This window comes from Mytilus edulis, chromosome 13, assembly GCF_963676685.1.
Source record: "Mytilus edulis chromosome 13, xbMytEdul2.2, whole genome shotgun sequence".
Taxonomy (NCBI): domain Eukaryota; kingdom Metazoa; phylum Mollusca; class Bivalvia; order Mytilida; family Mytilidae; genus Mytilus; species Mytilus edulis.
The window spans coordinates 63,585,129-63,605,395 of record NC_092356.1 but is presented as its reverse complement, the minus strand read 5'-3'; the positions used below and the strand labels follow the sequence as shown (position 1 = coordinate 63,605,395).

General features: G+C 31.4%; 1 protein-coding gene across 6 annotated transcripts; it reads left to right on the top strand.

The window, feature by feature from the left end:
• The first annotated feature begins 682 nt into the window (after positions 1–682).
• LOC139499910 (piRNA biogenesis protein EXD1-like) lies at positions 683–19,906 on the top strand. 6 transcript variants are annotated; one of them, XM_071288545.1, is made up of 10 exons: positions 686–705; positions 2,556–2,643; positions 4,421–4,756; positions 5,950–6,258; positions 10,192–10,271; positions 12,922–13,182; positions 13,761–13,841; positions 14,352–14,474; positions 16,497–16,618; positions 17,365–19,906. In XM_071288545.1, exons 6-10 carry the CDS (start codon positions 12,931–12,933, stop codon positions 18,110–18,112), a joined length of 1,326 nt encoding a protein of 441 aa, XP_071144646.1. In that variant the 5' UTR covers positions 686–705; positions 2,556–2,643; positions 4,421–4,756; positions 5,950–6,258; positions 10,192–10,271; positions 12,922–12,930; the 3' UTR covers positions 18,113–19,906. The 6 variants fall into 6 exon arrangements, with proteins under 6 accessions (XP_071144645.1, XP_071144646.1, XP_071144643.1 ...); XM_071288544.1 differs by lacking the exon at positions 10,192–10,271 and having other exon boundaries at positions 683–705; XM_071288542.1 differs by lacking the exons at positions 2,556–2,643; positions 10,192–10,271 and adding an exon at positions 9,429–9,521 and having other exon boundaries at positions 686–836; positions 4,266–4,756.
• Positions 19,907–20,267: the final 361 nt, after the last annotated feature.

Sequence of the window (20,267 nt, the reverse complement as noted above, 5' to 3'; positions counted from 1 at the left end):
ACATTCTAACAGGTTTGGCATCTCTTAAATTAAAAACAAATAAAGGAACAAACACATCAGGTTGGGGAGGGTATCGCCTTCAAAACTAGTTTAACCATGCCATATTATATATGTAACGGTAACAGTAGTATACCGCTTTACAAAGTACGGAGCATGTACGTAAGTGGTTGTCGTTTATTGTTATATCTTATTTGTTGTTTCGTTCTTTATTTTGTACATAAATCAGGCAGTTAGTTGTCTCGTTTGTATCTTGAAGGTTTATCATTTCGAATCTTATTAAAGCTGGCTAATATAGTTTATAGTGTTTTTATCATTTTTCAAATGACTAACGGTGACACAAAGGTGTTGCTTTTTATGTCATTTTGGTCTCTTGGGGGTGGTTGTCTCATTGGCATTCATATCACATTATTTTTATATATACATGGCCATGAATACGGTGGTGAATGCAAGAGAACACAGAATCTTTAAACAAAGAAACTTCGAACTTAGTGTTATATTAGTCGTCTTATCCAAAAGAATTCCGTGTTGATATACCGGTAAAGAAAATAGCTTCATTTTAAATAATGAAACCTGAAGCAAAACTTGTTCCTAGAATCCTTTAATATCGCCGTTCATTTTGAATAAGACAAAAATGAATAAAACTTATTGGAAAAAATGAATAATAGTATATTTTGTATATTTTTTCAGGATTTAAAAAGCAAAAAGGTATGTTATTAGTTTCAATTTATAGATAAACAAAACAACCTACGTAGATGTAAATTTGAAATTTAGAAACGCTATTTTCTCTAAATGAAGTTGCCAATTTATATTATGCTCACACTGTTGTATGTTTCGTTGTATGTTGTTAACAGAAGTAGTTGAAGTAAAAGCCCTTTATCACTTGAACAATACTCTTAACAAAAAAAAACATCTCAAAGATTAGTGCACTGTACGGTATATTAAAACATTGGAAAATGTTTAAGCAGAACACTTCTCATCTAAGTTACAATTTCATAGATTAAATCAGTATCACCCTTTCAATTAACTAGCATAAAGCGAACAAAGAAGAATAATTTGATTATTACGCGTCTGGCGTATACAATTATGATCCTGGTATTTTTGATAACTATTTACATCACTGGGTCGATGCCACTGCTGGTGGACGTTTCGTCCCCGAGGGTATCACCAGCCCAGTAGTCAGCACCTGGTGTTGACATGAATATCAATTGTGTGGTCATTTTTATAAATTTTCTGTTTACATAACTTTGAATTTTTCGAAAAACTAAGGATTTTCTTACCCCAGGAGTAGATTACCATAGCCGTATTTGGCACAACTTTTTGAAATTTCGGGTCCTCAATGCTCTTCAACTTTGTATTTGTTTGGCTTTTTAACTATTTTGATCTGAGCGTCTCTGATGAGCCTTATGTAGACGAAACGCGCGTCTGGCGTATAAAATTATAATCCTGGTACTTTTGATAACTAATTAACAGTCAGGGGCGTTACTTTAACAAGTCATTTTTTTAAGTTACTTATTTAAGTAATTTTTGTTTTTAAAAATAATAAAATTACTTAATAGAGTTATTTTAATTTTCAATAGAAACATAGACTTAATGTAGTTTTCATGAATTTTTACATCATTTTATATCATAAAATAAAGAATTTGTCAGATTTGAGAGGTGTAAAGAGATAAAGGGTTACTTTAAAAATAATGACAAAAATATTACTTGAATAAGTTATTTGATACCATTTTGAAAAAAATAGTAATTACACTTATCTAAGGAACATATGTAGTTGATTTTGGTTACAAATTATAAATAACTTCAAGTCTTAATTAATTCACAAGTATCTATTTATTTATATCAGTCTACATTCAAGATTTTGGCGGAAAATGATAATTTAATAGTCCCAAGAGACCAATCTTTGACCCAGAAGCGTCGGTATGAAAGATAAGTGCGTCAGAAAGTTAATTAGTGTTTCAGAAGAGTTAGATTTTATATTTCATGGGGAAAATAACCAGAAGACTGTGAAATTTAGTTAAAGCTAGTAAAATCTGTATTTTTGGACAACCATAAAAATAATATTTAGAAAAGTTACTTATATAAGTAATATTTAAAATAGCCTCGTTTTCAACATTACTTGTATAGGTGATTTTAATTGTTACTTGTTTAAGTAATGCCCCTGACTGATTAATGTGAAAACTATTAAAATCATGTCAACTTCATTTTACTGAGTACATGATTCTTGATTTCAAACTTGTGATAGACGTACATCATTTCCTAAAACATCGGTATACTAGTAATTAAAAAGGAAATACAATAATGTTAACTTATGCTTTTCATGAGTATCGACAATAAATTAGTAAGTATCGAAGAACAGTAAGATATAGCATTGAAATATAATGATATAATACATCCGTCATGATTTTAAGTTCGTTATGCGATAAGTTCAATTTTGAACCGATAAGACAACCCATAAAAAAAGTTATTACCACGTTCATTGAATGCAGTACAATTGTAATTTATTCTAAGATTTGGTTTTCGTTTAGTATTTTCACTGCTTATATCTTATTTTTAAGAACTGCCATTGGAGGAAATGGTTTGTCTTTGTTTTTATATGTGTGTGTGCCTCCGGTGTAGCAGCATGGATTGTTCAAAAAGAATACGGTATGCACATCATAATAAAGTTAACACTAGTATAAGTTGTCTTCCTGTCAATACAAATTATTTGTTTGTTATTTCGTTTAAGAATGAAGGAGTATAAAGTGGCAAGAAAAAAGTAAATATTCCAAGCATCAGATCATATTGCATGTCTTGCGCTATCCTTTTTAAACACTTTAAAAATTACGTGACTGTATTCAAACAAATAGACAGCTGCAAAGTGTTATAGCTTCTTTGTTAATTTTTAAATGTACAAATAAATACCCGGATTAAAATTAAAACCAAATTGGGAGACTTCAACAGTTCACCCTTTTTTAATCCTCAAGTGTTCAATATAGGGTTTTTCGCCAAATATTTAATAGGGTTTGTGTAACTTCTAGTACATGGTTTATTTCACGACACCTGATTCGAAAGGCATATAGTTTTCAGTCATTGCGTTCCTCCGTCCTGTGGTTAATCTGTCACTTTTTTTTTGTTATACTTAAGGAAATTGATTGTATCTTTCTTATGTTCTATAAATGACATACAGACAGGAATCTGATGTACAGTAGTTGTCGTTTGTTTATGTAATATATACGTGTTTCTCGTTTCTCGTTTTGTTTATATAGATTAGACCGTTGGTTTTCCCGTTTGCATGGTTTTACAGTAGTCATTTTGGGGCCCTTTATAGCTTGTTGTTCGGTGTGAGCCAAGGCTCCGTGTTGAAGACCGTACTTTAACCTATAATGGTTTACTTTTACAAATTGTTACTTGGATGGAGAGTTGTCTCATTGGCACTCACACCACATCTTCCTATATCTAATGATTATGTCCTAAGTGGTATTCCTTATGCGGCTTTATCAGGACTCTTTCAACAAAATTGTTTGGTATTCGTGTCCTTAGACATATTCTTCTTTTAATTTCATATGTTAGTGATCTATTTAAAATTTCCCAAATGTTATTTATTTTAAATTATTTGTTCCCGTCACAGGTTCGAAAAAGGAGACAACAGATGATCCACCTACTACATCTCTGGTTGTGGGTAAGTTTTGTTTATCATTTATCACAGAAAACTAACTTTATGCTCCTTTTAAAAATAGTTACAAGGTGGGTTTTTTTTTCTGTTTGTATATATAATAGGAAGAAACTCATATTTAGATAAAAAAAAATTGTTGAATCTCATGCATAACCAACACAAAAAGTATAAGAAAAATAAAACATGATTATTACTCTTCAAAAAATCATGAAATTAAAAGCATTTCAGGTGAAGCATTGATTAATTGCTGTTTTGTACCAGAGGCAAATGTGTCATTTATATTCAGTATCAGAACAAATTCACCCATCAGTGTATAGTGTAGTTTTAAATATTTTTCGACCAAATACGAAGATGAAAAGTGTAACTGCCACTGAAAAACAAGGATAGATTGATTAGGGACAGATATTTTACAGTTGTTACCTGCATACTAGTTTAAAGGTTTTTGCAAGAGGTTTTTTCACTTTTTAAAAAAGTGATGCTACCAAATATGAAATATTTAATTGTTGAAGGCCGTACGGTGACCTATAGTTGTTAATGTCTGTGTCCTTTTTGTCTTTTGTGGATAGTTGTCTCATTGGCAATCATACTAATCTTCTTTTTTATACATCGTCAGACATTTAAATTAATGAGCAAACCCCATACCGTATAATGGTCAATAATAAGTTGTCAATGGCCAAATATATAGTTTAAATTATAATAAAATACAGCTTGATTTATATTCCAACAATAAACTATATGAATATTGAATAAAGCATGGTCTTGTTTTAGATAAGTGTGAAAATGATATATCTACTGCAACGGTCGGAGAACAAATATGTTTTCCATATACACAGCAGTTTACTAGCAACCCGTCAGGTATACAGGTGAAACAAGTTTCATCACAATACTTTAGTGCACTTCCAAGTTTTTTCATCAATGTGTCATCCGATACCGTTTCCCAAAAAAAGGAAGATTGGATAGTTAACTTCAATATTTCAAGACCTGACCAACAATTGCGTTTCATGAAGGAAACTGCAACATGTGACAGTATTGGTATTTACGAAATTACTATAGAATATGACGATGGAAATGTTACATCATTCGAATTTGAAATCAGTTTTAAAGGTATGCGTACAATTAGTAATTACTGTATAGCGGGTTATTTTCGCGGGTGGAACATTATGCCATTTAGGGGCAACAAGTATTCAAAAAGTTTTCCGATTTTTATTTTTGTCGATTCTTAAATCCCATTTAAATATTTTGATGGATAATAAAATTGTTGTAGTTAAAATGCTGTAAAAATTATTCTTTTACTTTTCTACATTGGCTAGAGGTATAGGGGGAGGGTTTAGATCTCATAAACATGTTTAACCCCGCCGCAATTTTGCGCCTGTCCCAAGTCAGGAGCCTCTGGCCTTTGTTAGTCTTGTATGATTTTAAATTTTAGTTTCTTGTGTATAATTCGGAGTTTGGTATGACGTCCATTGTCACTGTACTATTGTGCATATTTTTTGGGGCCAGCTGAGGGACACCTACGGGTGCGGGAATTCTCGCTACATTGAAGACCCATTGGTTGCCTTCGGCTGTTGTCTGCTCTATGGTCGGGTGGTTGTCGCTTTGACATATTCACCATTTCCTTTCTCAATTTTATGTCTAATGTTGTGGTTAGTTAAAAAAGACATACCGGAATGACCTCATATTTTATTTATTAAATTCTGCTACAGTTAATCAATAGAATGTCTTGTAAATTTTACGATTGATTAGCTAAGAAATTTACCGGACTCTGAAAACAACACAATAAAAAAAAAAAACATCTACACAGTGGTAATGATGTAATAAAAAGAATCATGATAAAAAATATAGGATCGTGAATGGAATGAATACTGAAATGTCACAAAATTATCAGTTTGTTTTCTGAATCTCATCTGAAGAAGATGCCATGACATCTTTTGTTAGTTTGAACGCATACATGCTTTGGTATTACATATAGATAAACCTACAGTAACGTAGAAAAAGCTAAAAGTATCAATAAGGAATTAATTGCTATCAGTTCTAACTATCCTTTTGTACTTGTGTGCTTTCTTTGAAATTTAAACACATAATTTTAATTGCTGGCGAAACTGGTGTTCTGACAAAAAGTTCATGAAGTATTTTGCGTATCCAGTAATATCAATAATTTGCTTTCGGATTGAATATTAGAAGAGAACTTGAAAATTCCTTCTTCGATTTTGGTTTGAAATAAAATAACAAAATAAGAATTGGAACTATATTAACGCAAGATATTATGAATTATCTCTATATTTTCTTTTGTATAATAGACCCACAGCTAAAGCAAAGTGTTACACGAATTAAAGACAACATTCATATTCATTGTGAAATTATTAAAACCTGCATGGCCAGCTCTTTAGCTTTGTTTGTAAACGATGGGGGATCATCACGTTTGATACCTGACTTAGATGTATGTAGCAACACTGATGAGGACAGTGGTACCACAGTCTCAGTTGATGCGATCATTCATATTTCACAGTTATCTGAAAATCATACGATCTCTTGTGTTCCTCTGATGACGAATATGGCACTTGCTGCAAACCTGAAATCTACTTCCGGTATACCTGTATGTGAAGGTGGTATGTATTACATAGATCATTTTCTAATTAGGAACCCGCTATTACCTTGCACAAAAAAATGTAAACGGGGTCGATGCTAGCTAATCAGTTTTCAAGTTCAGTTGTTGCCATCGATCACACTCACTGAGTCAGGACTATAAATTTGGCGAAAATAATGTAGTGTTTTAGACAAAAAAGATGAAGAGTAGGGACAAAACAATCTGTTTATGTCTTATTCTTGCATTTTCATCGCTAAACTGACAAAATGTCAGAATATGCAAATTAAGATAAACTCCGATTAAAGTAAGGTAGTGTTTGTCATGTTAAATTCTACAATAGAAATCCTTTATTTTCGATATAGTTATATACATGTACTAGTATGTATACATGTTTTAGTGTTGGACAGTTAGAGAGAGAAATCGACAATTACATCAACATTCTCTGTTTTATAGATTGTGTACCTGATTGCAGGGTACCGCCCGATAGCCTATCTGTAGAACCGTTGAGGTACCGCCCGGTATCTTTGGAACCGCCCGGTACCCCATCTTTGGAACCGTCGGGGTACCGCCTGTAATTATGTATATAAGGGGATGCGAGAGTGATCAGAGAATAGATAGATAGTTAGTTAGAAGAATTGAGATAATATTGTGTTAGTGAGCTCAGAATTATTGTTCAACTGATGTTTTTTTTGGGGGGGGGGGGGTTAAACCGATATTATATATTTAACAGATTACATTGTGATTTTAATTGAAACTTTATGTTGTGGTTTGTTTTCTTTGTGCCATTTGAATAAGGATTTTACGTAATTTACGCTACCTCAAAATAACACATCGACAAACAAGAATCCATCTATACAAAAACGACAACGCTACAATATTATCAAATAATTGAAAATGATCCTGAATGAATGAAGGAATAAATGAATATTTAAGTAAAAAAAAAAACCGAATAATTAAATGAATAGATAAAAGATATACATCAATGCATTTTGTTTTCGATTCGTAAGGAAGTGTATATAATTACAACCTTATATATATTGGTAACTTAGTTAAATGGTGCATTCAAAATAAACCTAATACATTCTACAAACACACACTACGATCGAAATGAGAGCACAACCCTCTTCCCCGCTAGTATATGTACTGTCAAACAAAAGTAATTCAGGTCAACACTTGAACTCTACACTTATCAAACCAAACTAAATCAATTTTTATACAAACATCGTCAATATTCTATTTTATTTACGTCAAACATTGTAGTAAAATATTGATATTATGACTATTTTAGGTATTTTTGACATATAGCTCTTCAACGATTTTCGTTACTTATCTTTCTTCGGATTTCAAATGTTTGGCTTTGAGCGTTCCTGATGAAGGTAAATCCCGAAATGCGCCTCGGACGCAAAAAATTATTAAACGTTTTGTTTTCAATTTTTTGAACTAAACGGTACCAATTTTCTTCACCAGATGCGCATTTTGACAATCAATGTATTCTCAGTGATACTCGAGGTCAAAATCAAAAACTTATTAAAACGATGAAGAGATAAGCGTAAAGTAAAAGCCGAGCATGGAATCAGACCTTTGCGTGAGGGAGATAAACTCCTTAATTTTAAATAATTACCAAAATTGTGTCACAGAAATTTAAAAAACACAAAACTGCTGGTGGAGTTTTATTCCCCGAGGGTATCATCAGCCCAGTAGTCAGCACTTCAGTGTTAACATGATTTATCATTGATATGGTCATACTTATAGATAAGCTGTTATTTTTGAAATACTAAAGCCTTTCAACCTCAGTAATAGATTACTTAATAGCTATATTAATAATAAACTTTTAGGAATATTGTTCCTTAATGCTCTTCAACTTCGTATTTTATTTGGCCTTTTTAATTTTTTTGTTTCTGCCGACTGATGAATCTTGTGTAGAGGAAACGCGCATCGGACACAAATACAAAATTTTAATCCTGGTTTCTATGATGAGATTATTCATAAGCATGATACTTTTGAAAATATTCAACTGACGTCAGTATTGTTGTTTCACGTACAGTTGCAAAAAATGTAAACCCGCTGCTTGTTGTTCAGTCGTTGTCGTTTGTTTATTTGGTTCATAGCTGACACTCTAATCGACACTTATAACTATCAGGACTACAATTAGGGTGACTGTATCAAAACGTAAAAATATACTGAATGAGTAACCTTGTTAACACAGACGCTAAGGTAATAAATGAACTTTTTATACATTTTCTAATTCAGAATCTGAGCTAAAATACTAAGTGCTTTCGATAATGTTCGACTTAAAAATGAAAACAATTAGTATCTGTTTGATTTTATTGATCGAACCTTAATTTCCGTTTTCTATGTTTGGACAACGATTATGCCACTGTAGTGGATTTGACGTTTGAAATCTCTTGTACTGTCATGTAGCATTAACGTCTGGTACAAGAGGAAGATTGTCAGCGTCCTCGTATAATGATTTATTTTCGACTGATGAATTTTAATATCCCTTTAATATCTTTCGACTCTCTATTAAAATCACTTGGTCGGTGCTACTGTTGGTGGTAGTTTGGTCCCCGATGTTATCAACATACTAGAAGTATTTTCATTGAATATAGTTTTTTTTTTTTAATATTTACTGTATTCAGTACACTTAAGTTTTTCTACCCTGAAGTTTAAATTTCATTATCCTTATTAAAAGGATCAATAAATAATTCACTTCTGGATGTAACGCGTCTTCTGATTTGCTGACGGTGTTTTGTTTATCAGCCCATATACATAATTTTGTTATGTAACCGTGACGTTTTCATATGGTATTCCATTTGTTCTTAATTCTATATTATGTCTCGGGCTTTGACAATGTTAGGTCTGACATATATGGTATCAGGTTTTGTATGAGAAGAAAGAAAAATAACAAAAATACCGAAATCCGAGGAAAATTCTAAACGGAAAGTTCGTAATACAATAGCAAAATCAAAAGCTCAAACATATCAACGATAAAATAAACACTGTGATATTTCTGTCTGGGTTCAGGCATTTTCTTATGCTGAAAATGATGGATTAAACTAGCTTTTATAGCTATCTAAATCCCTCACTTGTATTTTTGTTATTATACTTTTCAATATGTCCTAAATGTATTAATATCTTAAAATATATTTTGTATCAATGATGCATGAATGTTCTGCTCTATATATTTAACAGTTATTCACGTGACAGTCATAAAGATAGGATAAGGTCGGTTTACTAGCAAATAGACATAAACAAAGGAAAGAAAATATCGTTAGCGGTAACATGGTATATATTTTATTGAACGCTATAGATTTTTATTGAAAATTACGTAATTTCAAAATCTTCCATAGGTTTTGAGAAAACAAAAATAAACAAAGAATTATGATTTTTATTGCGTTTGTGACATCAAATTTGCCATTGGCTCTAATGATTTGAACACTGCCACATATTTGAGTCATATAAATCTAAATATATATATATATATATTTATCGCTATTTTGTGCAGTTTTCCTTTGATCTTCTTTTGTTTTAATTTTTTTATATCATACTACTGGCTTGAGATGGAAAATTATCGTTAGAAACTAAGGAGGCACGTGGCGTTGCTAATAAAATTGACATGAAATTGACAACGTCGCCATAGGTAAAATAGCGATAAACAGATTATCATTGGTCATCTCAACTCGATTGACTTTCTCACTTTCGCCGTCCCGGCTCAAGCGAGAAAATCAATCTCGTAGGAAGATGAACGATAATCTATAAATATGTGTCGAAAAAAATCTAATACCTAAAATTATAAGGGTTCAGTGCAGTATCATTTTTATTCGTTTGATACCTTTTTAGTGTAGTTTTGTTTTTAAATTCATAATTTAAAACAAACTAACATTTTTCAAAATAAACTCTAAAATAATACCTCATCTTCTTTTTTTCCAAATCAACCACCTGCATATATGAACAGTTAGCCAGACGACGAGGCTACTTTGTTTTCTTAAAGTCATAGTGTAGTTATACAATTACTGCCTTTCTAGGTCGCTGCAGGTAACACAAACATATCTATTAGAACGATAAACGAATTAATTTTCATTGTGCACCCAAATACACATTTTAGATAACATATAATATTGCGTTTAAGAATTCAATTAAACAATTAAGAAATATGTTGCATCGAAAGCGAACCTCGTATTGAAATATCTTAAAATAAACTAAAACAATGAGAAACAGTTAACCTAATATAAACATTCAAACCTTTTATTACTTATATACAAAGACACGTTATTACGTATACATAGCGGTGCACATAACTTTAATCAATATATTTATTCAGTTACATTATATGTAATACAAGGTAGTGTGTGTTTTAATCATAATTTCGTTAGACGAAATGATAATATTTGCATATAAACAGCACATTAATATCAAGACATAATTGATTTTGTTTTTTACTGGTACATTAATAGGGAATAGTCTATACATGAACTTTCAAAATATTTAAAATAACAGATATAGAATATGCGAAAATTCCCATCGATTTTATTCATACTGTTTGAATCAAAATGATTTTCTATATTCGGTGTGAAATATCCTATTAATAAAAAAGGTTTTTATACTTGAATGAATAGATGACAATTAAACAAAACAAAATACATCTCAATTAATTGGGGCAATGCTTATGATATGGTCACCAAACAGTATTATATATAGAATTAAAAATAAAAAATTTACAAGCATATCTTCAACGATAACATTATTACGAAATACCATTTATTTTAAAACTGTGATTTGAATATTTGCCAATATCGATCTGTACTTGAACATTTTGTTGTCTGAAAAATTTAGTCTTAGCTGGATTAACATGAAAAGGTGAGTTTTGTTTTTTGTATTTAAATATATTACAGAAAATACTGCATTCACAATATTGATGAAAAAAGGTTATATTACAATTATTTCGTATTACCATTTCTATTGTTACCATATGCATTGACGTGCTTTCTTTTTACAAATTTACCTGACCTCATAGGACCATTGTGATCTCAGGTCGAACATTTGCCGTTCGTCGTCCATTTTGAAATTCTTAAAACAAATATCTTGTTACACCACGAGATAAAAGTTTCTACATATCATCCTCAATATTACATAAAAAGTATATACAAGATTCAATAAAGGCAACAGTAGTATACCGCTGTTCAAAACTCAAAAATCGATTGAGAAAAAATCAAATCCGGGTTACAAACTAAACCTGAGTGAAACAATTCAAATATAAGAGGAGACCTACGACACAACTTCGACATATATATCAACCTTCCCCAAACAAACATAAACACTAACCTTGAATAATCCTTAATATAGAACTTGTTACAGAAATTTAATGAAATCACGCATTTGAAATTTCTTTGAATAAAATGGGATGACAACAACGAACTTCTAACCAGTATCATTCAATAAAATTTTGGATTCTAAATATCCAAAACATCTTATATATCCGCTTTCTTACTTGCAAACGTTTTTGGACATAACTTGACACTTGCAACATAGTTGAAGAAAAAAGATCTAATAGTCAATAAAGCTGGATCATCTGTGTATTTGTCAGGTTGACATATATATTTCCAAATATGCATCCGGTATTTAAATATACACATTTTTGTTCGAATCAAGTGGTATATGTCTTGAATTATACTTATGAAATAAACTTCAATTTTCCTAAATATCATATTCAGGGCGGTAAAGTGTAAACGGTCAATATCTATTTCGAATAACATTTTTCACAGGTATCAACATTCAAAAAATAGCATTGGTTTAACCAAATTATTTTTTTATCTTTCGGAAACTTCATTTAAAAATGGAATTGCATGAATTTTAAACAGAATGCAACTGAATACTGAGACAATTAGGTATATTCTGTTAGCTCTCCATTATACGGCAGTCGACTTCACACTTGAACAATATGAGACTACAAAATATTTCACCAGTGAGTTGAAAGACAGACACATCGAACTGGACAAACAATGCGTGACAACGATTGTCTGTTTTTTCAGTGTCAGTCGTTCTTCCTCATAACTTTGCTAAACCGATGTATATTTTAAAAATGGATTTACCTGAAACGCAAAATGTTCTATACAAAATTCTTGTTGGATACTCATAACATACAGGGAATTTGGGGATTTCGGTGAAGATAAAATATGTTTTCATTCTGTAACATGATCATTTGTATCATATTGCAATCTTTTGAAATTACCTCTAGTCTTTTCTTGTCATTTTTGGCCTATATTATACATTTCCAAATTATCCTGACATACTGACGGAGTGTGCTACCACAAACTACTATAAAAAAAAACATAAATATAGGAAAAAAAGAAAAGCAAATCACTGTTAGGCTTCCAAGAAAGGACTATAGACGAATATGATTAATAGGCATGAAAAGGAAGACGTAGCGTTAAACTGGTTTCCATAGCTCTTCTTAATATCCTGACATACATATTTTTGAAGCCATCAAAGTGATAGAGCGACATAATCAAAGCTGGAACAAAGCAGATATACAATAGTCAGAGGTTGTTTTTTTTCACACACGATAGTATCGCCTTCACTCGATTTGGTGTTGCGCGACACAATTTGTTTTTTCAGGGTTTACTACGATTCACAATTTTAAGTATTGTAAAATTGACAGTATACTTATACCTTGTTGTATTTGTAGAATTTAATCATGGCCTCAAGCAAAAATGTAGAGATAATTAAAGAAACAGAGAGATGCTTGCGTATCGTTGATCAATTATGGAAGTGTGACTTTATAGCCATGGATGCTGAGGGTATTAACTTAGGGAAGGAGGGCCCTCTAACTCTGTTACAGATCGGCACTGTGGACGACAAAGTTTATCTTTTTGATATTGCTTCAAATAAAGATTTATTTAGGAATGGGAAGCTCAAAGACATCTTACAATCTGAGAATCTTGTAAAGGTAAAAGAACATTCAAAATCGTATTTCTGGTTTGTTTTCTTTCTAATGAAAGTATGTATGGATAATTGTTGAGTACATCTGATAACTATTATTAATGATGATAATGATTCGTGTAATTCACTTGTAAAATAATATGGATCTAAATCAGTCATTTACATTTCAACATCATCTTCATCTGAAAGGCCTGAACATTCAATAATTCAGTCATGTTTCAATGGGATATATGCTGTTATAAGATCGTCACTAGAAGTGAAAGGGCATCTATACAACGAACTGCAAATTCATAGACTAGTATTAGCGTCATTTATTCGTTCAATGGAGCTCCTTTATAAAATAAACCTCTAATGAATGAATTAATAAACATGAAGTTAAAAGAGCAAAATAGTATGAGTATGTCTTTTGGCCGTTTTTTCTTTGTTTACCATGGCGTTGGTCAGTTTATCATCGACTACCGAGGTTGAATGTCCCTATAGTAACTTATGTCTCTCTTTTATATCTTGATAGAGCATAATCTATACATGAACGAGTTTTTAAATGAACCATTCACACATTTAATGTGTCAACTCGTCTGCTTTTAGGTTATACACTCATGTTCAGGTGACAGTGCTGCATTATACCACCAGTTTGGAGTGAGGCTGAAAAATGTATTTGACACACAGGCATGTATAACAAAAAAAATTTGCAGAATAGATTTGTTGTAACGCTTTATAGTGAACCCTATTTACAGCAAGGAAAAGTGCAATAAATATATCTTTAGTCATAAATAAAAGTACACATTCGGAGGCAACAATTGATACCTACCCTAAAGACTTTAGTTGAGATGACTTGTGTTCAAATGCCTGACCTCCAGTCTGGAGACAAGACCTACGACGCGGTTAAATGAATGTGGATAAAAAGCGTGTAAACATTATTTAATATAAACCTTTAACTATATACGAACATTTCGATATTTAATATCAGCATCACATGTCTTTCAGTTCCTACCATCAATATAGAAAGTTTATCGACAATGCTGTTAACATACGGTATTAATTAACGGTTTCGGTGTATCAACTTAATTAAGTAGTGTATAAAAATGTATCACTGAACACAAGAAAGAAATCAACAAAAGCAAATCGTTCTGTGTAAGCTTAATTTAATAATTGATTGACTGATTTTTGATATTTAAGGTGGCTCATTTGGTCATTTTGGAAAACAAAGGGCGGAGATTACCTCCTTCTATGAAATTAAGCGATGTGTGTCAAATGTACAGTGATAACGCGCAACCACTAGAGCAGAAAGACAAAGTTAAGGTTTGTAAACTTAATAAAGAAGGAAACAATATTAAAATGAAGACAAAACATACGAAAGATTACAAAACTAAGAAGAATTTTACTTAAAATGATTTTAAACTTCTAATAAAATTCAATATAAATGCATATGGTATACACATTACCTGTTTGTTCATCAATTATGTCGTTCATATATTTTGTTTAATATCATGAGTTTCAGTGCAAAAGTTGATGAATCATGTTAAGGTCAAAGAACGTCTCCTCTTTTCTAAATGAATTAATTGGATCTTACAAGATCTCATGTAAGGAGATGTTGTATGATTTCCAATGAAACAACTACCGAAGTTCATATATAGAGGTTCTAAGCAATCATAGGACCTCTGAGGTACATGCTCCCGACTTGGGACAGACACATAAAACCCTCCCCTAACCTGGGACAATGATGTAACAGCACAACAAAAGAACAAACTATAGAATCACTTGAAAAGGGAATAACTCATCAGATCTTACACAAGGAAGAAAACCCACATCAGAACCAAATAAAAAACCAAAAAGAAAAACAAAGACTGGACTTGCTATGTTAATAATCAATTCCTTATTCAACAAAAAAGACAGCAGGTACAGATCTGAGAATGTAGAGTGTCTACAACAGCTATATCAAAGCCAAATACAACTAATGAAAAAAAAAATATGTATTTAAGATAATAAAAAAAGATCGGTATCAACTTCACAAATAATATATAATGGTAGTGAAGTATATTATATGTACTGACTTGTTAAGCATATGCATACAGGCAACTGTAGACTACCGCTGCTTAAAAGACATCAATCGATTGAGAGACATCAAAATCATGTAACAAACTAAAATCGAGAGAAACACATCATCTGTAGTAGGAAAACAACTATATAACAAAAATACTGATGTGCAACAAAATCAAAAGCCAACATGCACAGAAAATTACGTGTAACTGTGTTCCCTTTATATAGATATAGATATAGGAAGATGTGGTGTGAGTGCCAATGAGACAACTCTTCATCCAAATAACAATTTAAAAAAGTAAACCATTAAAGGTTTCAACACGGAGCCTTGGCCCACACCGAACAAGAAGCCATAAAGGGCCCCAAAATTACTAGTGTAAAACCATTCAAACAGGAAAACCAACGGTCTAATTTATATAAAAAAAAGAAAATTAAGAAACACGTATAAATTACATAAACAAACGACAACTACTGTATCAGATTTCTGACTTAGGACAGGTGCACACATTTGTCTTTGTATATTATGTCTTGTATATTTCTAAAAGAAGGACGAAAGATACCAGAGGGACAGTCAAACCCATAGATTGAAAATAAACTGACAACGCCATGGCTAAAATATAAAAAGACAAACAGACAAATAATAGTACAGAAGACACAACATTCAAAACTAAAGACTAAGCAACACAAACCTCAACAAAAACTTGGGGTGATATTAGGTGCTCCGGAAATGGTAAGCTTATCTATTTAGTTCAATTGGTAATATACTTTTCACGAGTCTGGGTGTTCATACATCTAGCTATTGTGTTACAGTGCAATTTTCATTTTTGTATTATTGTCGTTAGTTTTTGCTTATAGTTGTTTTTTTGTTATGAGCGTCTACAAGCCTTTTTTGCTATTTTGTTTTGGCATATTAGGTTTTTTTAAGCCATTGAGATAATAACTCAATGCTGACTTCCATACCGTACAAGTTCGATTTTTCAGTAGCTATGAAACCAGGTTTAATCCAATTTTGTACATAACGAAATGCCTGTAACTAGTAATGAATATGGCAGTTTATTTCCATTTGTTTAGAGTGTTTAAGCGTTTGATTTTGCCATTGGTATAGGGATTTTCCTTTTTGAAATTTCCTTTAGTTCGGTATATTTGTTATTTTATTTCTTAAAGTGATACAATTGGTAAGAAATATGCCATTATATTAAATATATGTCCATTCAGCTTACATAATTTAGATAATAAATGAAATAAGGTTTTCAAATACGGTTTTGTGGTTTTATATATTTTTAGATTAAATGGACGAAAGAAGATGGGGAGTTATGGGCTAGGAGACCATTAACAGATGAGATGATTGAATACGCTAGTAATGACGTCACAGCCTTAATACCTACAGTTTATCATAATCAGAAAAGGTAAAACATTGCTTTTGTGTATTTTTATTAATAATATTTTGTTTTTCAATGGTCATTGCAAAACAACAATGCTTACGTTAAAATTGGATAATTGATTGTAGAAATATGATTTCATTAAATGCAATAAATTGTAAAATATGTTGCAATTAGATTTATGACCACTCTCAAAAAAATATGTAAATCAAAGACTGATTTTGTGAATCAATAACTTCAAATGTATACAAGAATTCTGCGTTTTATATAAAATGTGCTTCGGGCAATAAAATGTTGACAAGAAACATTCGCTTCTTATAATTACAAGTTTACTACTTCAACAGTGAGATTAGTATTTATACGTTTTCACTCATAACACGTTCTGCCATGGGTTTTACTGAGGAATAAAATCGAGTTTTATAATGCCAACCAATTAGTGTTTATCGTTTGTTGGTAAGGTTCATAAGTATTTCTCATTTCCCTTTTTGATATAGATAAATAAAGGCAGTTTGTTATCCGGTATAAATGGTTTTACACTAGTTCATATTTTGGGGTACTTTTACAAATTATGACTTGGATGGAGAGTTGTCTCATTGGCACTCATACCAAATCTTCTTATATCTATGTATTTGGTGCGTCCGAGGCGCATTTTGTTTAAAATTTATTATAAACAGTTACATTGTTTAATACGTGAAAATCTTTATAACCAAAAGCGACATAAAAAGACGAGACACATCTTTGTATTTCACTGCAACATTGATATGTTCTTACAGAATCCTGGAAGAGAGAAACTTAATTCCTGAATTTAAGACAAGAGTTGAAGATGAAATAAACTACTACATTGATGAAGCGACGTCACAAAGAAAGAAAACAAGAGTTGACGAAATAGTGGAATCAATCTTAACAGATATGGAAAAAAAATATGGGAAAGATACAAGGTTCAAAGACATAACAGATGAGGATGAAATAAATGCGATGCACCATTTAAGATATGACCCAGAAGTTATGTCCCCATTTATAAAAAAATTGAAGACAGAAGAAATCAAAGCCCGACTCAAGGAACTAAGTGATCAATTGTCTACAGAAGGCAATAATTTCATTCCGAAGGCAAAATCATATGGATTCCTCAGGGCTTATCAGTATATTTCCGAAAGAGATATACAGACAGAAGCAAAACGTCTCCAACAAGCATTGGATACAATATTTTTAGCTGACATGAAAAACAAATGCAGTTCAACTACAAAGATCAGTGTAATTTCACCCTACGAGAAAGATGCATTGCGGAGTATTCGACCAAGAAGCCAACGTGACTCCACTATCAACCCCGTACTCTTATCCCTTTATTGGCAAAAGATAGAAAAAGACATAGATTTTGAAATTGAACAATTACAAATCACTGGGAGAAACTATAATATGCTTCAAGGAAAATTCAAATGGCTACAATATAATTGCACTGATAATGTACCAGACCGAATAAAAAGGAAAGCAAAACGACACCTTGATAACTACGACAAAACGTAAAGATAGGGGAGCTACACAACTTACAATTAATGCGGAATCACATGATATGTTTATCTAAGTGATAATTAATATTCATCATTATGTAATTATATTTGTGTTAATATAAAAAAAAACGTATGTAGCAAATAGCAGTGCAAAAATTTAAAATCGAATATTAGGCAAAATCGTATCGTACTTTTAAGGAAATAGATAAAAAGTTAGATAACATAATAATTATAATTTAAACAACAGTCAAAGTTTAAGTAATTCCTACAATAACTAAAATTCTGAAAAAAACGTGAATCGTACGAAAAAAAAAATGTAAAACAATGTTTCCGTATTTATTGAAATATATCTGTTATCAGTTTCATATTGTTTGATTTCGTGCGATGTTAACATTAATATATTGCCATGTTGCACTCTAGATGTCCTATAGTTATTTGTGTTGTTTAGTTGCTGTCTTTTCGGAATATCTATTTAAGGTAATCATTTGTTTGTTTATTTTGTACAGTAATCAGTTTCAGACTAATAACTGTGATATATTGTATGGAGCTCCATGTTAATATCAGCTGTTGATAGGTATATTTGAATCAATTTAAAGATATATGAGCTTGTAAAAAGAAATAAACAATCTTTATGATAAAGAAATATATTATAAATTTATAAGATTATGACCCGCATTTGGAATTATCGTACGTATTTTGCATCTTATTAAATAGAAAAAGGAATATTGATAATACATCTTTATATATGGATTTTCTGATCATTTCAGAGCAGACCGTTTATCATTTACTGCTACTTTTCTCATAAACAGCCATTCAGCGTTTACTGAAAACAATTATTTTCAAAGAAATCAAAACAACTTCGCGCAGTTATTACTTTCTATTATATATACATTCATGTACCTTTCCTAAGTCAGTAATTTCAGTAGTTGTCGTTTGTTTATGTGGTTCATAACTATGTCTCATTTCTATTGTTTTTATATAAATTGGACCGTTGGTTTTCCCGTTTGAATGGTTTTACAATAGTAATTTTTTATGTCTTTTATAGCTTGCTGTTCGGTGTGAGCCAAGGCTCGGTGTTGAAGACCGTATTTTGACCTATTATGGTTTACTTTTACCAATTGCGACTTGAACGAAGAGTTGTCTAATTGGTACTCATGCCACATCTTCTCATATAAAAAAACCCAGTCAATATGTGTTTATTATAACGCTGTTTTATTTGTCTGATAGTTTTTCAAGATCTCTGGTTATAAATGACAGTTGGTGAAACTAAAGAAAGATAAAAAAAAAGTGTATCATATGGATGCGCTGTCTTTGTTGATCATATGCAAAAAGACAGTAGCAATGTCTATATAACTTTTCGCAAACAGATTGTTTTAATTGAAAGAAGGGTGATTATAAACGTATGTATATACGTAATATGCCTTAAACAAGCCTAAAAACAAATGCATTAAAATATGCATAAATTGTGGTATGAGAGCCATTGAGAATCCTTTCCATCCAAGTCACAATGTATAAAAAGTTAACAATTATAGATCAAAGAAATCCTTCAACACATAGCCTTAGTTCACAACGAAAAGCAATCTATAAAGGACCACACATTGAAGGTAGAAAAATAATTCTAACAGGAACATCAATTGTCTAATCTATATAAGTAAATAAGAAATGAGTAACAGTTATTATTATCTCTAACAAACAACAACCACTGAACAACGGGTTCCTAGATACGGACATTGGCGTTAAAATGCAGCGGGTGCAAAGGTTTTAACAGGTGCCAAGCTTCACATAAACCTGAAACGGTAGTGTTATATTACAACATAAAAAGACACACTAAAAAATATCAATAAAAAAGACATTTAAACATAAAACGAATAAGTTTGATCTATGACACAATATTGATACCATATTTATACAAAAAGATGAAGTGTCGAAAAGACAACAATAACCTAGTACAAAAAGGCATTAAATAAAACAAAGTACACAGGAAAATCTTAATATCATGATTGTGAATTTAGGAGTACGGAAGTTACCTTTTGTAAAATATAATGAATTTGTTGTTCACAATACGAATACCTAAGTGAACATTTATGAGGCCCCTCATGGGGGGTCCTAGTAATCACATAATCACCATTTATTTGCCAATATAATCACATAATCATTAAATATTTGCTTAT

Bases quoted from the DNA above. Each gene is read 5' to 3' on its own strand.
- LOC139499910 (XM_071288542.1), top strand. The intron at 13,842-14,351 runs GCATGTATAACA...TTGATATTTAAG, and splicing joins AAAATGTATTTGACACACAG to GTGGCTCATTTGGTCATTTT. The intron at 14,475-16,496 runs GTTTGTAAACTT...ATATATTTTTAG, and splicing joins AGCAGAAAGACAAAGTTAAG to ATTAAATGGACGAAAGAAGA.